The sequence below is a fragment of the Thalassophryne amazonica genome, chromosome 5 (genome assembly GCF_902500255.1).
Source record: "Thalassophryne amazonica chromosome 5, fThaAma1.1, whole genome shotgun sequence".
Lineage (NCBI taxonomy): Eukaryota > Metazoa > Chordata > Actinopteri > Batrachoidiformes > Batrachoididae > Thalassophryne > Thalassophryne amazonica.
In genome coordinates this window covers 26,503,081-26,519,975 of record NC_047107.1, presented here as the reverse complement: position 1 = coordinate 26,519,975, position 16,895 = coordinate 26,503,081, and the positions used below count along the sequence as shown (strand labels likewise).

Below are 16,895 nucleotides of genomic sequence, written 5' to 3'. Positions count from 1 at the left end.
TAGAAAGATGAGAGAGGTCTGTAATTTTCGTCATAGGTACGCTTCAACTATGAGAGACAAAATGAGAAAAAAAATCCAGGAAATCACATTGTAGGATTTTTAAAGAATTTATTTGTAAATTATGGTGGAAAATAAGTATTTGGTCAATAACAAAAGTTCAACTCAATACTCTGTAACATAATCTTTGTTGGCAATGACAGAGGTCAAACGTTTCCTGTACGTCTTCACCAGGTTTGCACACATTGTAGCTGGTATTTTGGCCCACTCCTCCATGCAGATCTCCTCGAGAGCAGTGATGTTTTGGGGCTGTCGCTGGGCAACACAGACTTTCAACTCCCTCCACAAATTGTCTTTGGGGTTGAGGTCTGGAGACTGGTTTGGCCACTCCAGGACCCTGAAATGCTTTTTATGGAGCCACTCCTTTGTTGCCCGAGCAGTGTGTTTGGGATCATTGTCATGCTGGAAGACCCAGCCATGTTGTATCTTCAATGCTCTCACTGATGGAAGGAGGTTTTGGCTTAAAATCTCACGATATATGGCAACGTTCATTCTTCCCTTAACATGGATCAGTCGTCCTGTCCCCTTTGCAGAAAAACAGCCTTAAAACATGATGTTTCCACCCCCATGCTTCACAGTAGGAACAGTGTTCTTGGAATGCAACTCAGCATTCTTCTTCCTCCAAACACGACGAGTTGAGTTTTTACCAAAATATTCTATTTTAGTTTCATCTGACCACATGATATTCTCCCAATCCTCTTCTGTATCATCCATATCCTCTCTGGCAAACTTCAGACGGGCCTGGACACATGCTGGCTTAAGCAGGGGGACATGCCTGGCACTGCAGGATTTGAGTCCCTCTCTGCGTAGTGTGTACCCTTTGTTACTTTGGTCCCAGCTCTCTGCAGGTCATTCATCACGTCCTTCCGTGTAGTTCTGGGATTTTTGTTCACCGCTTTCATGATCGGAATTACATCTTGCGTGGAGCCCCAGATGGAGGGAGATTATCAATGGTCTTGTATGTCTTCCATTTTCTTACAATTGCTCCCACAGTTGATTTATTCACACCAACCTGCTTGACTATTGTAGATTCACTCTTCCCAGCCTGGTGCAGGTCTACAATTTTCCTCCTGGTGTCCTTTGACAGCTCTTTGGTCTTGGCCATGGTTGAGTTTGGAGTCTGACTGTTGGAGGCTGTGGATAGGTGTCTTTTATACAGATAATGAGTCCAAACAGGTGTCATTAATACAGGTAACAGGTGGAGGACAGAGGAACGTCTTAAACAAGACGTTACAGGTCTGTGAGAGCCAGAAATCTTGCTTGTTTGTCGATGACCAAATACTTATTAAAAGATAAAAATACATCTATGAAACCTGTAATAAAATGTTAATCTCCCCACTAACTCATTTTGCCAAACCAAGTAAATATGTTGTCTACTGACACAGTAGCAGACATGCGTGAGTGTCGTTTTACCTGTCCAGCACATATCCAACAAAAGTTTCATCTGAAATATGGCCAGATTTTATCTGGGATGCTTCCCAGTAGGATCACCGGTGGCCTGTTTATTAGCCGTATCCATTATTGTATTTCTTTTTCCATTTTAGGTTTTTGCAATATCAGTCATAAATGAAGGTCTGCACTGTTTCTTCTGCGACTTGATGCTAACACGAGCATATGTCATGGAGCAGTATATTGGCCCTTCGGCACTGGGTTTTCCAATGTGTCATGGCGTCTGTACTCTTGTAGATCAGAATCCTACATCATTTCTAGACAAGGTGAATTTTGATCATGTTGGCAATATGACATTTTTAAGCCTGTTTTAGAAAACTAAGGAATAAAATTATATTTATGCCAAAGAAAATCCTTTTCATGACTAATATGTTTAAAAAGAGATTACAGCTTTAATATTTTCTAGAACATTGGACTAATTCATAATAGGTGGACGAACAATATTTGGTAATGTCATTATAGCAAAACCTTAATGTGGTTGGGACTTGAGCAGATTGGGATTTAATGTCTTTTCAAGTACACTTCATATGTACAAGGGTACTGAGAGATTGATCAAAGAGCTTTCTAGTTTCAGAACAACACACTACCATCAACAGTTTTTTCTTTATACAAAGGCATATAACCCATGTTATTTTGTTTTGGTAGCTCAAGATCAATAAAACATCTGAGTCTAGATCAGTTGACCAAAAAAGAAAGAAAAGAACATTTAATGATCTCCAGTCTTTGTCACACACTTTAAGGGAAAAAAGTTGGATGAAAAACGTGTACGCGCACACTCACACACACGGGTTGCCTGAAAAGTTTAGCCTCTAACGTAATTTTTTTTCAATAACACGGAAGATATTCAAGTGAAACTGGCATGAGAATAATCCTTTACTTACTGATATGTCAAGTAATAATATAATACTAATAATGATAAGAATAATATAGCCTTTAGTGTCATTGTACACAGTGGTGGGCACAGTTCCGCTAACAGCTAATTATCGAAGATAATGTTTTCATTATCGGATTAGCTTTTCAGATAACTTTGAAAACCGTCATTGGACTGATTATCTTCCCATAAGTTTTGGTCCGATAATTTTTAGACCGCTAATGTATTTTTGCAGACGTGGTAAACAAAGCGGAATAGTTACAAACATCTATGAAAACTAAAATCAGTTAGGTACCTACCTGTTAAATGTTTTATAGTAGATGCGCAGTTCTGTCCTCTGTAAACAGAGGAGAGCTGGTTCTAGAAAAAAATGCTTTATCCTCTGCAGGCAAAGACGAACTTGTCACAAAAAAGAAAAAAGCTCATTTCTTTTGACCCCATACTGATACGCTGGCAGTATCACCCAAGTCATCCAGAGGCATACATTTTTAACTTATGGTTAAAATTTTAACCAAACTAATTTTGGACAAGTTATTTAAATTAACGTCACGTCTGAAGTTTTATAAAGTGAAAACATCAGATATATGTTTTAGTTTTAAAGTAATGTTCAAGTTCAAGTAGTTTTATTGTCATTTCAACCATATACACAGTGAAACAAAACAACGTTCCTCTAGGACCAAAGGTGCTACAAAGAATATTACTATGATTTATCACGATAAACAGTAATAAATACAGGTAAGCAGTAAAGTGCGGTTGTGACCATTTTTTATAAAGTGAAAAGCATAGCAGCAGTTATTGACCATAAACATTGCACTCTTAAAAGATAGGTGTGTGTGTGTGTGTGTGTGTGCGTGCGCGTGTGTTCAGTCCAGTCACTGAAATATGTGTGACTGTTCAGACCAGACTCTGATTGTTGTGGAGTCTGATTATTTGGGGGAAGAAGCTGTTGCACAGTCTGGACGTGAGGGCCCGGATGCTTTGGTACCTTTGTCCAGATGGTAGGAGGGTGAAGAGTGAGTGTGAGGGGTGTGTGTGATCATCCACAATACTGGTTGCTTTGCGGATGCATCGTGTGGTGTAAATGTCTGTGATGGTGGGAAGAGAGACACCGATGATCTTCTCAGCCGTCCTCAGTACTCGCTGCAGGGACTTGCGATCCGATACAGTGCAGTTCCCAAACCAGGCAGTGATACAGCTGCTCAGGATGCTCTCAGTGGTTCCTCTGTAGAATGTGGCGAGGATGGGAGGTGGGAGATGTGCCTTCTTCAGCCTTTGCAGGAAGTAGAGATGCTGCTGGGCTTTCTTGGTTATGGTGCTGGTGTTGAGGGAGTAGGTGAGATCCTCTGCCAGGTGAACTCCAAGAAACTTGGTGTTCTTGACGATCTCCACAGCAGAGCCGTCGATGTGCAGTGGAGAGTGATCACGCCTTGTCCTTCTGAAGTCAACAACCATCTTTTTGGTCTTGTCTACATTCAGAGACAGGTTGTTGGTTCTGCACCAGTCCATTAACCGTAGCACTTCCTCTTTGTATGCTGACTCGTCATTCTTGCTGATGAGACCTACCACAGTTGTATCATCTGCAAACTTGATGATGTAGTTTGAGCTGTGCATTGCTGCACAGTCGTGAGTCCGCTTGCCACGCTTCCGTAGTCGCGCGCACAGACTGCGGTGCCCCCTCTGTCGGCCGCCGGCTTCAGGCGAGGCCGCGGTCTGGGGGGGGGTTGGGGGTCTGGTTGCCGTAGTACAACCCCTAGCAAAAATTATGTAATCACTGGCCTCGGAGGATGTTCATTCAGTTGTTTAATTTTGTAGAAAAAAAGCAGATCACAGACATGACACAAAACTAAAGTCATTTCAAATGGCAACTTTCTGGCTTTAAGAAACACTATAAGAAATCAGGAAAAAAAATTGTGGCAGTCAGTAACGGTTACTTTTTTAGACCAAGCAGAGGAAAAAAAAATATGGAATCACTCAATTCTGAGGAAAAAATTATGAAATCATGAAAAGCAAAAGAACGCTCCAACACATCACTAGTATTTTCTTGCACCACCTCTGGCTTTTATAACAGCTTGCAGTCTCTGAGGCATGGACTTAATGAGTGACAAACAGTACTCTTCATCAATCTGGCTTCAACTTTCTCTGATTGCTGTTGCCAGATCAGCTTTGCAGGTTGGAGCCTTGTCATGGACCATTTTCTTCAACTTCCACCAAAGATTTTCAGTTGGATTAAGATCTGGACTATTTGCAGGCCATGACATTGACCCTATGTGTCTTTTTGCAAGGAATGTTTTCACAGTTTTTGCTCTATGGCAAGATGCATTATCATCTTGAAAAATGATTTCATCATCCCCAAACATCCTTTCAATTGATGGGATAAGAAAAGTGTCCAAAATATCAATGTAAACTTGTGCATTTATTGATGATGTAATGACAGCCATCTCCCCGTCATCTTTATAAATCTCATTGGAACGGCACCAAACAAAAGTTCCAGCATCATCACCTTGCCCAATGCAGATTCGAGATTCATCACTGAATATGACTTTCATCCAGTCATCCACAGTCCACGATTGCTTTTCCTTAGCCCATTGTAACCTTGTTTTTTTCTGTTTAGGTGTTAATGATGGCTTTCGTTTAGCTTTTCTGTATGTAAATCCCATTTCCTTTAGGCAGTTTCTTACACTTCGGTCACAGACGTTGACTCCAGTTTCCTGCCATTCATTCCTCATTTGTTTTGTTGTGCATTTTCGATTTTTGAGACATATTGCTTTAAAAACTAGAAGGGTGGAAATGAGAGTGGGGACTTTGAATGTTGGTAGTATGACTGGTAAAGGGAGAGAGCTGGCTGATATGATGGAGAGGAGAAAGGTAGACATATTGTGTGTGCAAGAGACCAAGTGGAAGGAAGTAAGAGCAGGAGCATCGGCGGTGGGTACAAGTTGTTGTACCATGGTGAGGACAGAAAGAGAAATGGTGTTGGGGTCATTTTAAAGGAAGAGTATGTTAAAAGTGTGTTGGAGGTTAAGCGAGTGCCTGACAGGGTGATGAGTGTGAAGTTGGAAATTGAAGGGGTGATGATGAATATCATCAGTGCATATGCCCCACAGGTAGGTTGTGAGATGGAGAAAGAAGATTTCTGGAGTGTGTTAGATGAGGTGGTGGAGAGTGTGCCCAAGCATGAAAGAGTGGTGATAGGAGCAGACTTCAATGGGCATGTTGGTGAAGTGAACAGAGGTGATGAGGAAGTAATGGGTAGATATGGTATCAAGGATAGGAATGGGGAAGGACAGATGGTAGTTGATTTTGCAAAAAGGATGGAAATGGCTGTGGTGAATACCTACTTTAAGAAAAGGGAGGAGCACAGGGTAACATATAAAAGTGGAGGAAGGTGCACACAGGTGGACTACATTCTTTATAGGAGATGCAAGCTAAAAGAAATCACAGACTGTAAGGTGGTGGCAGGAGAGAGTGTCACTAGACAGCATAGGATGGTTGTTTGTAGGATGACTTTAGAGGTAAAGAAGAAGAAGAAGAGAGTGAGAGCTCAACAAAGGATCAGATGGTGGAAGCTGAAGGAGGAAGACTGTTGTGTGAAATTTAGCGAGCAGGTGAGAGAAGCACTAGTTGGAGGGGAAGCAATTTTGGACAATTTGGAGCAGTTTGGCTCAGGAACACTTCAGAAAGCAATTGTCAGTTAACACAGTTTGTCGCTACATCTACAAGTGAAAGTTAAAACTCTCTCATGCAAAGCGAAAGCCATACATCAACAACGTCCAGAAATGCCACCGCCTTCTCTGGGCCGGAGCTCATTTGAAATGGACAGACACAAAGTTGAAAAGTGTGCTGTGGTTTGATGAGTCCACATTTCAAATTGTTTTTGGAAATCATGGACTTTGTGTCCTCCGGACAAAAGAGGGAAAAAAAACATCCAGATTGTTACCAGCGCAAAGTTCAAAAGCCAGCTTCTGTGATGGTATGGGGGTGTGTTATGCCCATGGCATGGGCAACTTACACATCTGTGATGGCACCATCAATGCTGAAAGTACATCCAGGTTTTGGAGCAACACATGCTGCCATCCATGCAACGTGTTTTTCAGGAACGTCCCTGCTTATTTCAGCAAGACAATGCCAGGCCACATTCTGCACATGTTACAACAGCGTGGCTTCGTAGTAAAAGAGTGTGGGTACTAGACTGGCCTTCCTGCAGTCCAGACCTGTTGCCCATTGAAAATATGGCCATTATGAAGCGCAAAATGCGACAATGTAGACCCTGGTCTGTTGAACTGAAGTCGTACATCAAGCAAGAATGGGAAAGAATTCCACCTACAACCCCTGGCAAAAATTATGGAATCACCGGCCTCGGAGGATGTTCATTCTGTTGTTTAATTTTGTAGAAAAAAAGCAGATCACAGACATGACACAAAACTAAAGTCATTTCAAATGGCAACTTTCTGGCTTTAAGAAACACTATAAGAAATCAAGAAAAAAAGATTGTGGCAGTCAGTAACGGTTACTTTTTTAGACCAAGCAGAGGAAAAAATATGGAATCACTCAATTCTGAGGAATAAATTATGGAATCACCCTGTAAATTTCCATCCCCAAAACTAACACCTGCATCAAATCACATCTGCTCGTTGACATTGACCCTATGTCATGAAATTGACCCTATGTGTCTTTTTGCAAGGAATGTTTTCACAGTTTTTGATCTATGGCAAGATGCATTATCTTCTTGAAAAATGATTTTATCATCCTTAAACATCAGAAAAGTGTCCAAAATATCAACATAAACTTGTGCATTTATTGATGATGTAATGACAGCCATCTCCCCAGTGCCTTTACATGACATGCAGCCCCATATCATCAATGACTGTGGAAATTTACATGTTCTCTTCAGGCAGTCATCTTTATAAATCTCATTGGAACGGCACTGAATATGACTTTCATCCAGTCATCCACAGTCCACGATTGCTTGTCTTTAGCCCATTGTAACCTTGTTTTTTCTGTTTAGGTGTTAATGATGGCTTTCGTTTAGCTTTTCTGTATGTAAATCCCATTTCCTTTAGGCGGTTTCTTACAGTTCGGTCACAGACGTTGACTCCAGTTTCCTCACATTCGTTCCTCATTTGTTTTGTTGTGCATTTTCGATTTTTGAGACATATTGCTTTAAGTTTTCTGTCTTGACGCTTTGATGTCTTCCTTGGTCTACCAGTATGTTTGCCTTTAACAACCTTCCCATGTTGTTTGTATTTGGTCCAGAGTTTAGACACAGCTGACTGTGAACAACCAACATCTTTTGCAACATTGCGTGATGATTTACCATCTTTTAAGAGTTTGATAATCTTCTCCTTTGTTTCAATTGGCATCTCTCGTGTTGGAGCCATGATTCATGTCAGTCCACTTGGTGCAACAGCTGTCCAAGGTGTGATCACTCCTTTTTAGATGCAGACTAACAAGCAGATGTGATTTGATGCAGGTGTTAGTTTTGGGGATGGAAATTTACAGGGTGATTCCATAATTTATTCCTCAGAATTGAGTGAGTCCATATTTTTTTCCTCTGCTTGGTCTAAAAAAGTAACCGTTACTGACTGCCACAATCTTTTTTTCTTGATTTCTTATAGTGTTTCTTAATGCCAGAAAGTTGCCATTTGAAATTACTTTAGTTTTGTGTCATGTCTGTGATCTGCTTTTTTTCTACAAAATTAAACAACTGAATGAACATCCTCCGAGGCCGGTGATTCCATAATTTTTGCCAGGGGTTGTACAACGCTTCAACAATTAGTGTCCTCAGTTTCCAACGCTTATTGAGTGTTGTTAGAAGGAAAGGTGATGAAACACAGTGTCCCAGGTTTTTGAAACGTGTTGCAGGCATTCATTTCAAAATGAGCAAATATTTGCCCAAAAACAATAAAGTTTATCAGTTTGAACATTAAATATCTTGTCTTTGGTGTTTTCCATTGAATATAGGTTGAAGAGGATTTGCAAATCATTGTATTCTGTTTTGTTTACATTTTACACATCCCAACTTCATTGGAATTGGGTGTTTAGGTTTTGATGGCTGAATCGTTTGAGTGACCTGAAGTTTAAATGTTTTGAGGTAATCGGGTTCTTTAAAATGTTTGAGTTGTAGCAGTTGGGTTTGACATCAAAGTTTAACAATAATAAAGAAAATTTGACTTGAGTTTTATTTACTTGCTGCTTTTCCCATCAAATATTTTTAAGAATGTTGTTCAATTTTCCTGTTTCATTTTAAAAAATAGGTTTGAAAAATCCATTGCATTTGTATTTTTCAAAGACATATTTTTATCGCACAGGCACACAGTGGGGATAAAAGCGGCAGAATGTTCACAGCTATTCTAGATGGAAGAGCCCCAGAATATTTTCACTAATTCTTCATGTCTGTGCCAAATTCAAGATTTAGCCTATATTTGCTTCTGGTTTCATTTTTCCACCTTCTTTAGGTGCATTAGAGAAAAAGCATTTCTGTAGGATTGATTATTTTCATGTTGTTCATCAAACATTTTTGTGATTGCTTTAAATATTATGTAGCTTTTTATTACATATTCCACCTTCAGATATATATTTTTGTCTTCAGGGCTATCATCTACACACTCTGGCATAGTTTTTCCTTTTACACAAAATTGTTCAGTGTGTTTTCCTAATTGCTAGTAAGAAACATTCAATTTTAGCTTTCAGTAATTGTCACTTGTCTCCACCAAAGTGGTTTCTTCACTGGCTCTGTGATATAAAATATTAGAAAGATAACTTGTACTGTGATCAAAGTTGAGGATGCCCATGGTAACTGGAGTAACAGTTTCTGTTTGGTTGTAGGACCAAACTATGGTGGCCCATCCCCTCAACTGGCAGCATAATCACAAATGGAATTTTTCCCATTGAAAACTGGAGTTTGTCCACAATGTGTTCTGACTCCAACAATGTTCAGTGCTTGCATGGACTGAGTGTTGGGACAGGTCAGGTTGTGGAAACCCGTGGCTTCAGTGCTTTTGTTGGCTGGGAAAGGTTTATGGATCTTGGCTTCATGGATGATGCTGTAGTAGAATCTATTTTTTTCTGATTTCTGCAGTTGATAGGCTGAGTGAGGAATCAGTGTCTGAGTTTGCAATTGTCTTGGATCATGTCTAAAATCCAGGCTCTCAAGGACTTTTTGGACTCAGGGCCATCACGTGTATCTGTATGTGTTGAAAGTGTTGAAATTGTGATAAGATTCACTTGTCTTGGTGGAGTCCTCTGCCTTTGAGATCAAGAGACATCTGGAAAGAGTTTTCTGATTCATGAAGTTGCTGGACAAAGGGGTTTGGTGATGGCAATGCTTTTGCAGAATAATGAAGGTCCAAGTCTTTAGGGTCCTGGTGCTTCCTGTATTACTATATGGTTGTGAGACTTGGATGCTAAGCAATAACCTGTAACCTGGATTTACCCTAATCTGTCTTGCTGGTAGCCGTTGTGGACCTAAGGTGTTTTCAGAAGGTGGTGGATAAGAATATCCAGTTCATGCTGCCAGACATGACCTGACCTGTTCTTTTCACAGTGTGTGCCATCCAGGACAGGAAAGCATTGCGTGGTGGCTGCTCTCATATTATGAGCACACTCTGTGTCACATTGAGTTGGCCATTGTTAGTCCTGTATACGTAGGTCCCGTGATCCATTGGTGCTGATGCTGATCTTCGAATTACTTGGCACAATGTGGATGGATGGGACGCCGGTATGACACAGGTTACTTCCCCAGCCAGGGACAGTACCCGTTTTTATATCTAGGTGGACTGATATAATGCAAATAAAGTGTCTTGTCCAAAGACACAGACAGGTAGTATGAGTAGGATCCAAACCCAGGTCTATGTGTTGGCAGGCCAACTCCTTATCCGCTGAGCTACCTGCTCTATATTTTATTTCATAGTTTTACCCTTAATTGGTAAAGTGTACTGTGATGACCAAGTAAAATTGTGCACTCTCATTTGACACAGCCAACGGAGGGAAAATGGTAACTACATACCATGAGGAAGTACATTAATTTTTAATGTGTTAGAACAGTCTATATTAATTGTAAATCTAGTGCTTTTATTTTCACAGCCCCACTGTCATTAATACAAAAATATTTAGTGCATTCTTAACCAAATACTCCTAACAGCTGAAGTCCATGTTCCAGATTGTAAGGTTTTTTGGGGAAAAGAATTGTTCCTTTCAATACTTTAGATTCTACACTTATTAAAACTATAAATTGTTACTTATTTAAAATTTTAGAACATACCCTTGCCATTGTGTTTCTTTTTCACTTTTTTAAGCAGTATGTTAATAGATGTTTTTTTTTTTGTTTGCTTGTGTATGGCTTTTTATGGAGGAAACACAACCCCATGCTGTGATTTGTGGCTGTTGAAGTTATGTAGAACTGTTCAAGCTGTAGCCTGTGAGTTCTGGAAAATCAGCACTAACAAAAACACAGAACTGTAATACAGGACAACTTGTAATCTTTCAAGTGTAGTGATGATTCTGTCCATGCAAAAAGAGTAATTAATCTGCCGTCGGTGTGTTTAATCATGAAGTGGATGAATAATCAATAATGAAATGTCAAGGGAAATGCATCATCCAGTGGACAGTGGGAATCTGTCTTTGTGACTGCAGCAGAAAACATAGTTTCAGTATTTTCTGTTGCAGTGTTACATGGAAGTCGCATGAGAAAAATGATAGTGTGTGAATTGAAGAGACAGACGGTGTGTCACGCTCCCTTTCCAACTCCTCTGTCCATTTGTTTGTCACCTGTCAGAAATAGTGACAGCTGAATTTCCTTCTCGCATCTTTGATGCACCTCTCTCAGGATTGCTATGGAAACCTACATCCGTCAGAGGCAGCTCATCATGTCTCCGCTTATCCCGTCTCGAGTCATAGGAGAGAACGAGCCGCTGACTGCCGTTTTCAACAAAGTCATCGCCACGCGGGAGGTCAATCACAAAGGCCAGGGTAAAGTGATGTACCCAGAGACTCTCCCCAAAAAGTTACTATGAAATTGATCTTTTTATTTTGAGAGGAAGAGATGGTGTGTGGGCAGTCTGCAGGGTGTAACCTTTCAGTGTGTGCTTCATTGAATTTTTCTTTTTTTTGGTAATGTTTGCTTGCAGGGCTGTTTGTGACCCTGAAGCTTCTCCCTGGAGATCTTGCTCAGGTCAGAAAGGACTACCCCCACTTTGTGGACCGCAGCACGGCCATTGTGAGAAAAATGGGCTTTCCAGAAATCATCCTTCCAGGTGCCTGGAAGCTTTGATGCTCAACGTTGCCCCAATTTCACTGTGGCCGTACCTGTTTTAATTACTTACATAGGCTTCATAAATTCTTGGCTCATCTGCCTGATAATATGTTTTCTGTTCCCTAGGAAACGTGAGGAATGATATTTATGTAACCTTGCTGCAGGGTGAGTTTGACCGCGGTAAAAAGAAGACACCAAAAAATGTAGAGGTCATACTGAGCGTCCACAATGATGAAGGCTGTGCTGTGGAGGTACAACACATTTTCATTACTGATGGTTTTAGTGACTGCGGTCGCAAGACTTATCTTAAAGGGTTTTTTTAAGTTGATGGAGACACATCAAAAGAACATGTTGCTGCTGTTGTTACTGGATAAATACATTTCATATTTTCATATTTTGCAGAAGGCCATATTTCCTGGGGCTGGTTATGATGGCATCACAGAGTACAAGTCTGTCATTTACTACCAAGTGAAGCAGCCTTGTTGGAATGAAACAGTGAAGGTAAGATAATATCTGAAGGATGTACACTAACACACTACAGATGGGTAATATCTGTGCTGAGTGGAAATATTAATATCATGCGAATATACACTCCAGTCATAATGGAGCCTTTCCCTATATACAAAAAACAAACAAACAAAAAAAAAAACTGGTATGTGTGTTCTGGATCTTATGTGTGTTCCTCAACCTCAGCTCTTCTACTGGAGGCCTGGTTTGAAGGTTCGGCGCAGTATCTTAGTTGTTCCTAGGACTACTGCACTCTTCTGGACAGAGACCTTTGATGTTGTGCCTTGAATCTACTGGAGCCACTCTTCCAATTTGGGGGTTACCGCTCCTAGTGCTCCTATTGCTAATGGGACAACTTGGGACTTTACGTTCTGCTCCAGTTGTTCCTTCAGCCCTAGGTACTTCTTGATTTTTCTTGTGCTCCTTCTTTCTGATGTTACTGTCAGCTGGGATTGCCACATCAATCACAACTGCTGTTTTCTGTCCCTTGTCAACCACCACTATGTCTGGTTGGTTGGCCAGCAGCTGCTTGTCTGTCTGGAATTTGAAGTCCCACTGGACATTAGCCTGGTCGATCTCAACCACCTTTGGTTGCGTCTCCCATCAGGACATGGGGACTTGTAATCTGTATGCAGCACAGGTGTTCTTGTAAACGATTCCTGACACTTGTTTGTGTCTCTCAGTGTACTCTGTCCCACCTTCCATCTTTTTGTTTAAATTTTTATTTAACCTTTATTTAACCAGGAACGTCCCATTGAGATTACCAATCTCTTTTTCAAGGGTGTCCTGCTAAGACAGCAGCACAACAGTTCAGGACATTACAAACAATTTCATAACAATTTCATAAGGCTATTTTAAAAAATAAATAAATGGTAAATGGACTGCATTTATATAGCGCTTTTCCATCTGCATCAGACGCTCAAAGCGCTTTACAAATAATGCCTCACATTTACCCAGATGTGAGGGTGCTGCCATACAAGGCGCTCACTACACACCAGGAGCAATAAGGGATTAAAGACCTTGCCCAAAGGCCCTTAGTGATTTTCCAGTAAGACTGGGATTTGAACCAAGGATCTTCTGGTCTCAAGCCCAATGCCTTAACCACTAGACCATCACCTCCCCTAAAACATTAAAGTCATAGTTTGTAAAAACATTTACAAACTATGGCTTTTGTTTCCAAACCTTTGAGCAAAACTTTAAACTGACCCATTGAAAACAGTTCCTTTAATTTCCAGTCTTTTTGTAAATTGTTCCGTGTTGTGGGGGCAGAATACTGAAATGCCACCTTACCAGCTTCTGTACGGACACTTGGTACAGACAATAGCAGTGCATCTTGTGAGCGCAAATAATACAGTCCAGCCGCTTTTGGTTGAATATATTCACACAAATATGAAGGGAGCAGGCACAGAATACCCTTATAAATGGATGCATACCAGTGAGTGCGTCTACGATTCTCCAGTGTTGGCCAGCCCACACGTGCATAAAGTTCACAGTGATGTGTGCGAGGCTTACAGTTTGTAATAAACTGTGATGAAGCATGATAAACAGAATCCAGCAATTTCAATACTTGAATTGGTGCATTCATATAAATGAGGTCACCATAGTCCAGGTTGGGTAAAAATGTTGCAGCTACAAGTTTCTTTTTTGCATTGAAGAAGAACATAGCCTATTTCTGAAGTAATCTTGCATCTTGCTACTATGTGCTGGACTGTCTCTGGGGCACATTTGCGCAGTCTGCAACTTGGGTCCTGTCAGGTGTGGAAGACTACTGCCTCTATGGATCTGGTGCTTAGGGTTTGTTCTTGTGCTGAACTGTCTAAGGACACCAGGGACAAAACTGTAGACCTGCACAAGGCTGGGATGGACTACAGGACAACAGGCAAGCAGCTTGGTAGTAGACAACAACTGTTATGATTATTTATTAGAAAGTGGAAGAAACACAAGATGACTGTCAATCTCCCTCGGTCTGGGATTACATGCAAGATCTCACTTTGTGGGATAAGGATGATTCTGAGAACGCTCAGAACTACACAGGAGGACCTGGTCAATGACCTGAAGGGAGCTGGGACCACAGTCACAAAGATTACCTTAGTAACACATGATGCTGTCATGGTTTAAAATCCTGCAGGGCAGCAAGGTCCCCCTGCTCAAGCCAGCACATGTCCAGGTCCGTTTAAAGTTCACCAGTGACCATCTGGATGATCCAGAGGAGGCATGGGAGAAGGTCATGTGGTCAGATGAGACCAGAATAGAGCTTCTTGGAATCAACTCCACTTACCAGGTTTAGAGGATGAGAACAACCCCAAGAAAACCATCCCAACCGTGAAGCATGGGGGTGGAAACATCATTCTCTGGGGGTGCTCTTCTGCAAAGGGGACAGGATGACTGCACCGTATTGAAGGGAGGATGGATGGGGTCATGTATTGTGAGATTTTGGGAAACAACCTCCTTCCCTCAGTAAGAGCATTGAAGATGGGTCATGGCTGGGTCTTCCAGCATGACAATGACCCCAAACACACAGCCAGGGCAACTAATGAGGGGCTCCTTAAGAAGCATTTCAAGGTCCTGGAGTGGCCTGGCCAGTCTCCAGACTTGACCTCAATAGAAAATCTTTGGAGGGAGCTGAAACTCCAAACCTGAAAGATCTAGAGAAGAGCTGTATGGATGAGTGGACCAAAATCCCTGCTGCAGTGTGTGCAAACCTGGTGAAAAACTACAGGAAACGTTTGACCTCTGTAATTGCAAACAAAGGCTACTGTACCAAATATTAACATTGATTTTCACAGGTGTTCAAATACTTATTTGCAGCAGTAACATACAAATAAATTATTAAAAAATCATACATTGTGTTTTCCGGATTTTTTTTAATTTTTTATTATGTCTGTCACAGTGGGCATGCACCTAAGATGAAAATTTCAGACCCCTCCATGATTTCTAAGTGGGAGAACTTGCAAAACCGCAGGGTGTTCAAATACTTATTTTCCTCACTGTATATATCTATAAATAATGTGTGTGTGTGTGTGTGTGTGTGTGAGTACAGTCAGTCAAAAGTTGGGATACACTTTCCCCTTTCAATTAAATAGAAAAGTGTGTCCCGAGTTTTGACTGGTAGTGTATTTAACATTAAATGGATTAGAAAGTAAAATTCTAGAAAAGATCAAATTCTTCAAAGATACAGGCAAACATGACAGGACATGACGAGACATGACAAGACCAAGCATACAGAGGAATAGACAAAAAGTTAGATTGACATGACGGGACGTAACAAGACTAAGCCTTACATAATTGATTCATGATGTCTTTCATATTACTGTCTGAGTTCTGTTGGATGAAACTGTGACATTTATTATTGAGATAAAGCTTGAGTTTTAATATATGTAACATAGTAGATCAGGGAAAGTGTAGAGTACTGGTGCCATCACATTCACGACATACATAAAGCATATTCAGTATGGTGATACATTTTTATGTTGTTTTATTTGTTTAATCATGGATTGTAATGCGGGCAGCATGGTGGATTAGTGGTTAGCACTGTTGTCTCACATCCAGGAGGTCATGGGATTGATTTCCACCCATGGCCTTTCTTTGTAGAGTCTACATGTTCTCCCCGTGTTTATGTGGGTTCTCTCCAGGTGCTCCAGCTTCCTCCCACATCCAAAGACATACAGGTTAGGTGGATTGGAAACTTTAAATTGTGTGTCTGTGTGCGTGCGGGTGCGATTATGCACTGGTTCTCTGTACGAGGTCTCTTAGATAAGAAACCGACGTTTATTTATTTTTTTAACTATATGTATTTGAATGACGTGCGATTATACCAATCATGCTTGAACCCTCGTGCGCATGCGTGAGTTTTTTCACGCGTGTCGGTGACGTCATTTCCCTGTGGGCAGGCCTTGAGTGAGATGTGGTTCAGCCCTCTTGGCTGAATTCCTTTGTTTCACACGCTGCTCGAGACGGCGCGCGTTGCTTTATCAAAATTTTTTCTGGACCTGTGAGGAATATCCAAGTGGACACTATTCGAGAAATTCAGCTGGTTTTCGGTGAAAAGTTTAACGGCTGATGAGAGATTAGGGGGTGTTTCTGTCACTGTAAGGACTTCCCTTGGAGCGGGATGTCGCGCAGCGCTTCCAGGCGCCGTCGTCGGCCTGTTTCGACCTGAAAACATCCTAATTTAAGGCTTAATTCACCCAGGACGTCGTGAGAGAACAGAGAAGATTCAGAAGAGGCTGGCATGAGGACTTTATGCGGACATTCCACTGTTTAAGGACATTTTTTAATGAAAGATGTGCGCGCAAATTCGCCGAGTCATTTCCGTGACGACTCGGCGAATCTGTGTGCACCGCGACAGGAAAAACACCTCCGTATTGAAAACCATTTGTAAAATTCAGGCGGCTTTTGATGGCTTTCAACAAGTGAGTAACTGAGAAATTGTTTAACAGCTTGGGCATGTTCCAACTTGCCCGTTAAGGTTTTCAACGGAGGGAGGTGTTTTTCCTGTCGCGACCCCCCCGCGGTCGGGTCCGGCCCGACATGCGACTCTGCCCGCATTTTCTTTCATTACAAAAAGTCCGTTAACAATGGAATGTCTGAATAAACTCCTCATGCCGACTTCTTCTGAAAGTTCTCTGTTCTCTGACGACTTACTGGGTCAGCAGAGCCTGAAATGTGGAAGTTTTCAACTTGAAACGGCGAGACGCTGCCGCCTTGAAGCGCAGATCGCCGTCAGGCGCCGTGGGCCGTCCTTACAGCAACACTACCAGA

The 16,895-nt window shown here is 41.4% G+C and overlaps 1 protein-coding gene across 1 annotated transcript in view; it reads left to right on the top strand.

The window, feature by feature from the left end:
- The window catches only part of LOC117510210 (dedicator of cytokinesis protein 5-like), a 117,351-nt gene that overhangs the window by 75,925 nt on the left and 24,531 nt on the right, over positions 1-16,895 (top strand). The window contains exons 12-15 of the mRNA XM_034169829.1: positions 11,202-11,344; positions 11,503-11,628; positions 11,754-11,878; positions 12,030-12,128. Of these exons, the coding sequence (XP_034025720.1) occupies positions 11,202-11,344; positions 11,503-11,628; positions 11,754-11,878; positions 12,030-12,128 (493 nt within the window). The remainder of the gene's footprint in view (positions 1-11,201; positions 11,345-11,502; positions 11,629-11,753; positions 11,879-12,029; positions 12,129-16,895) is intronic.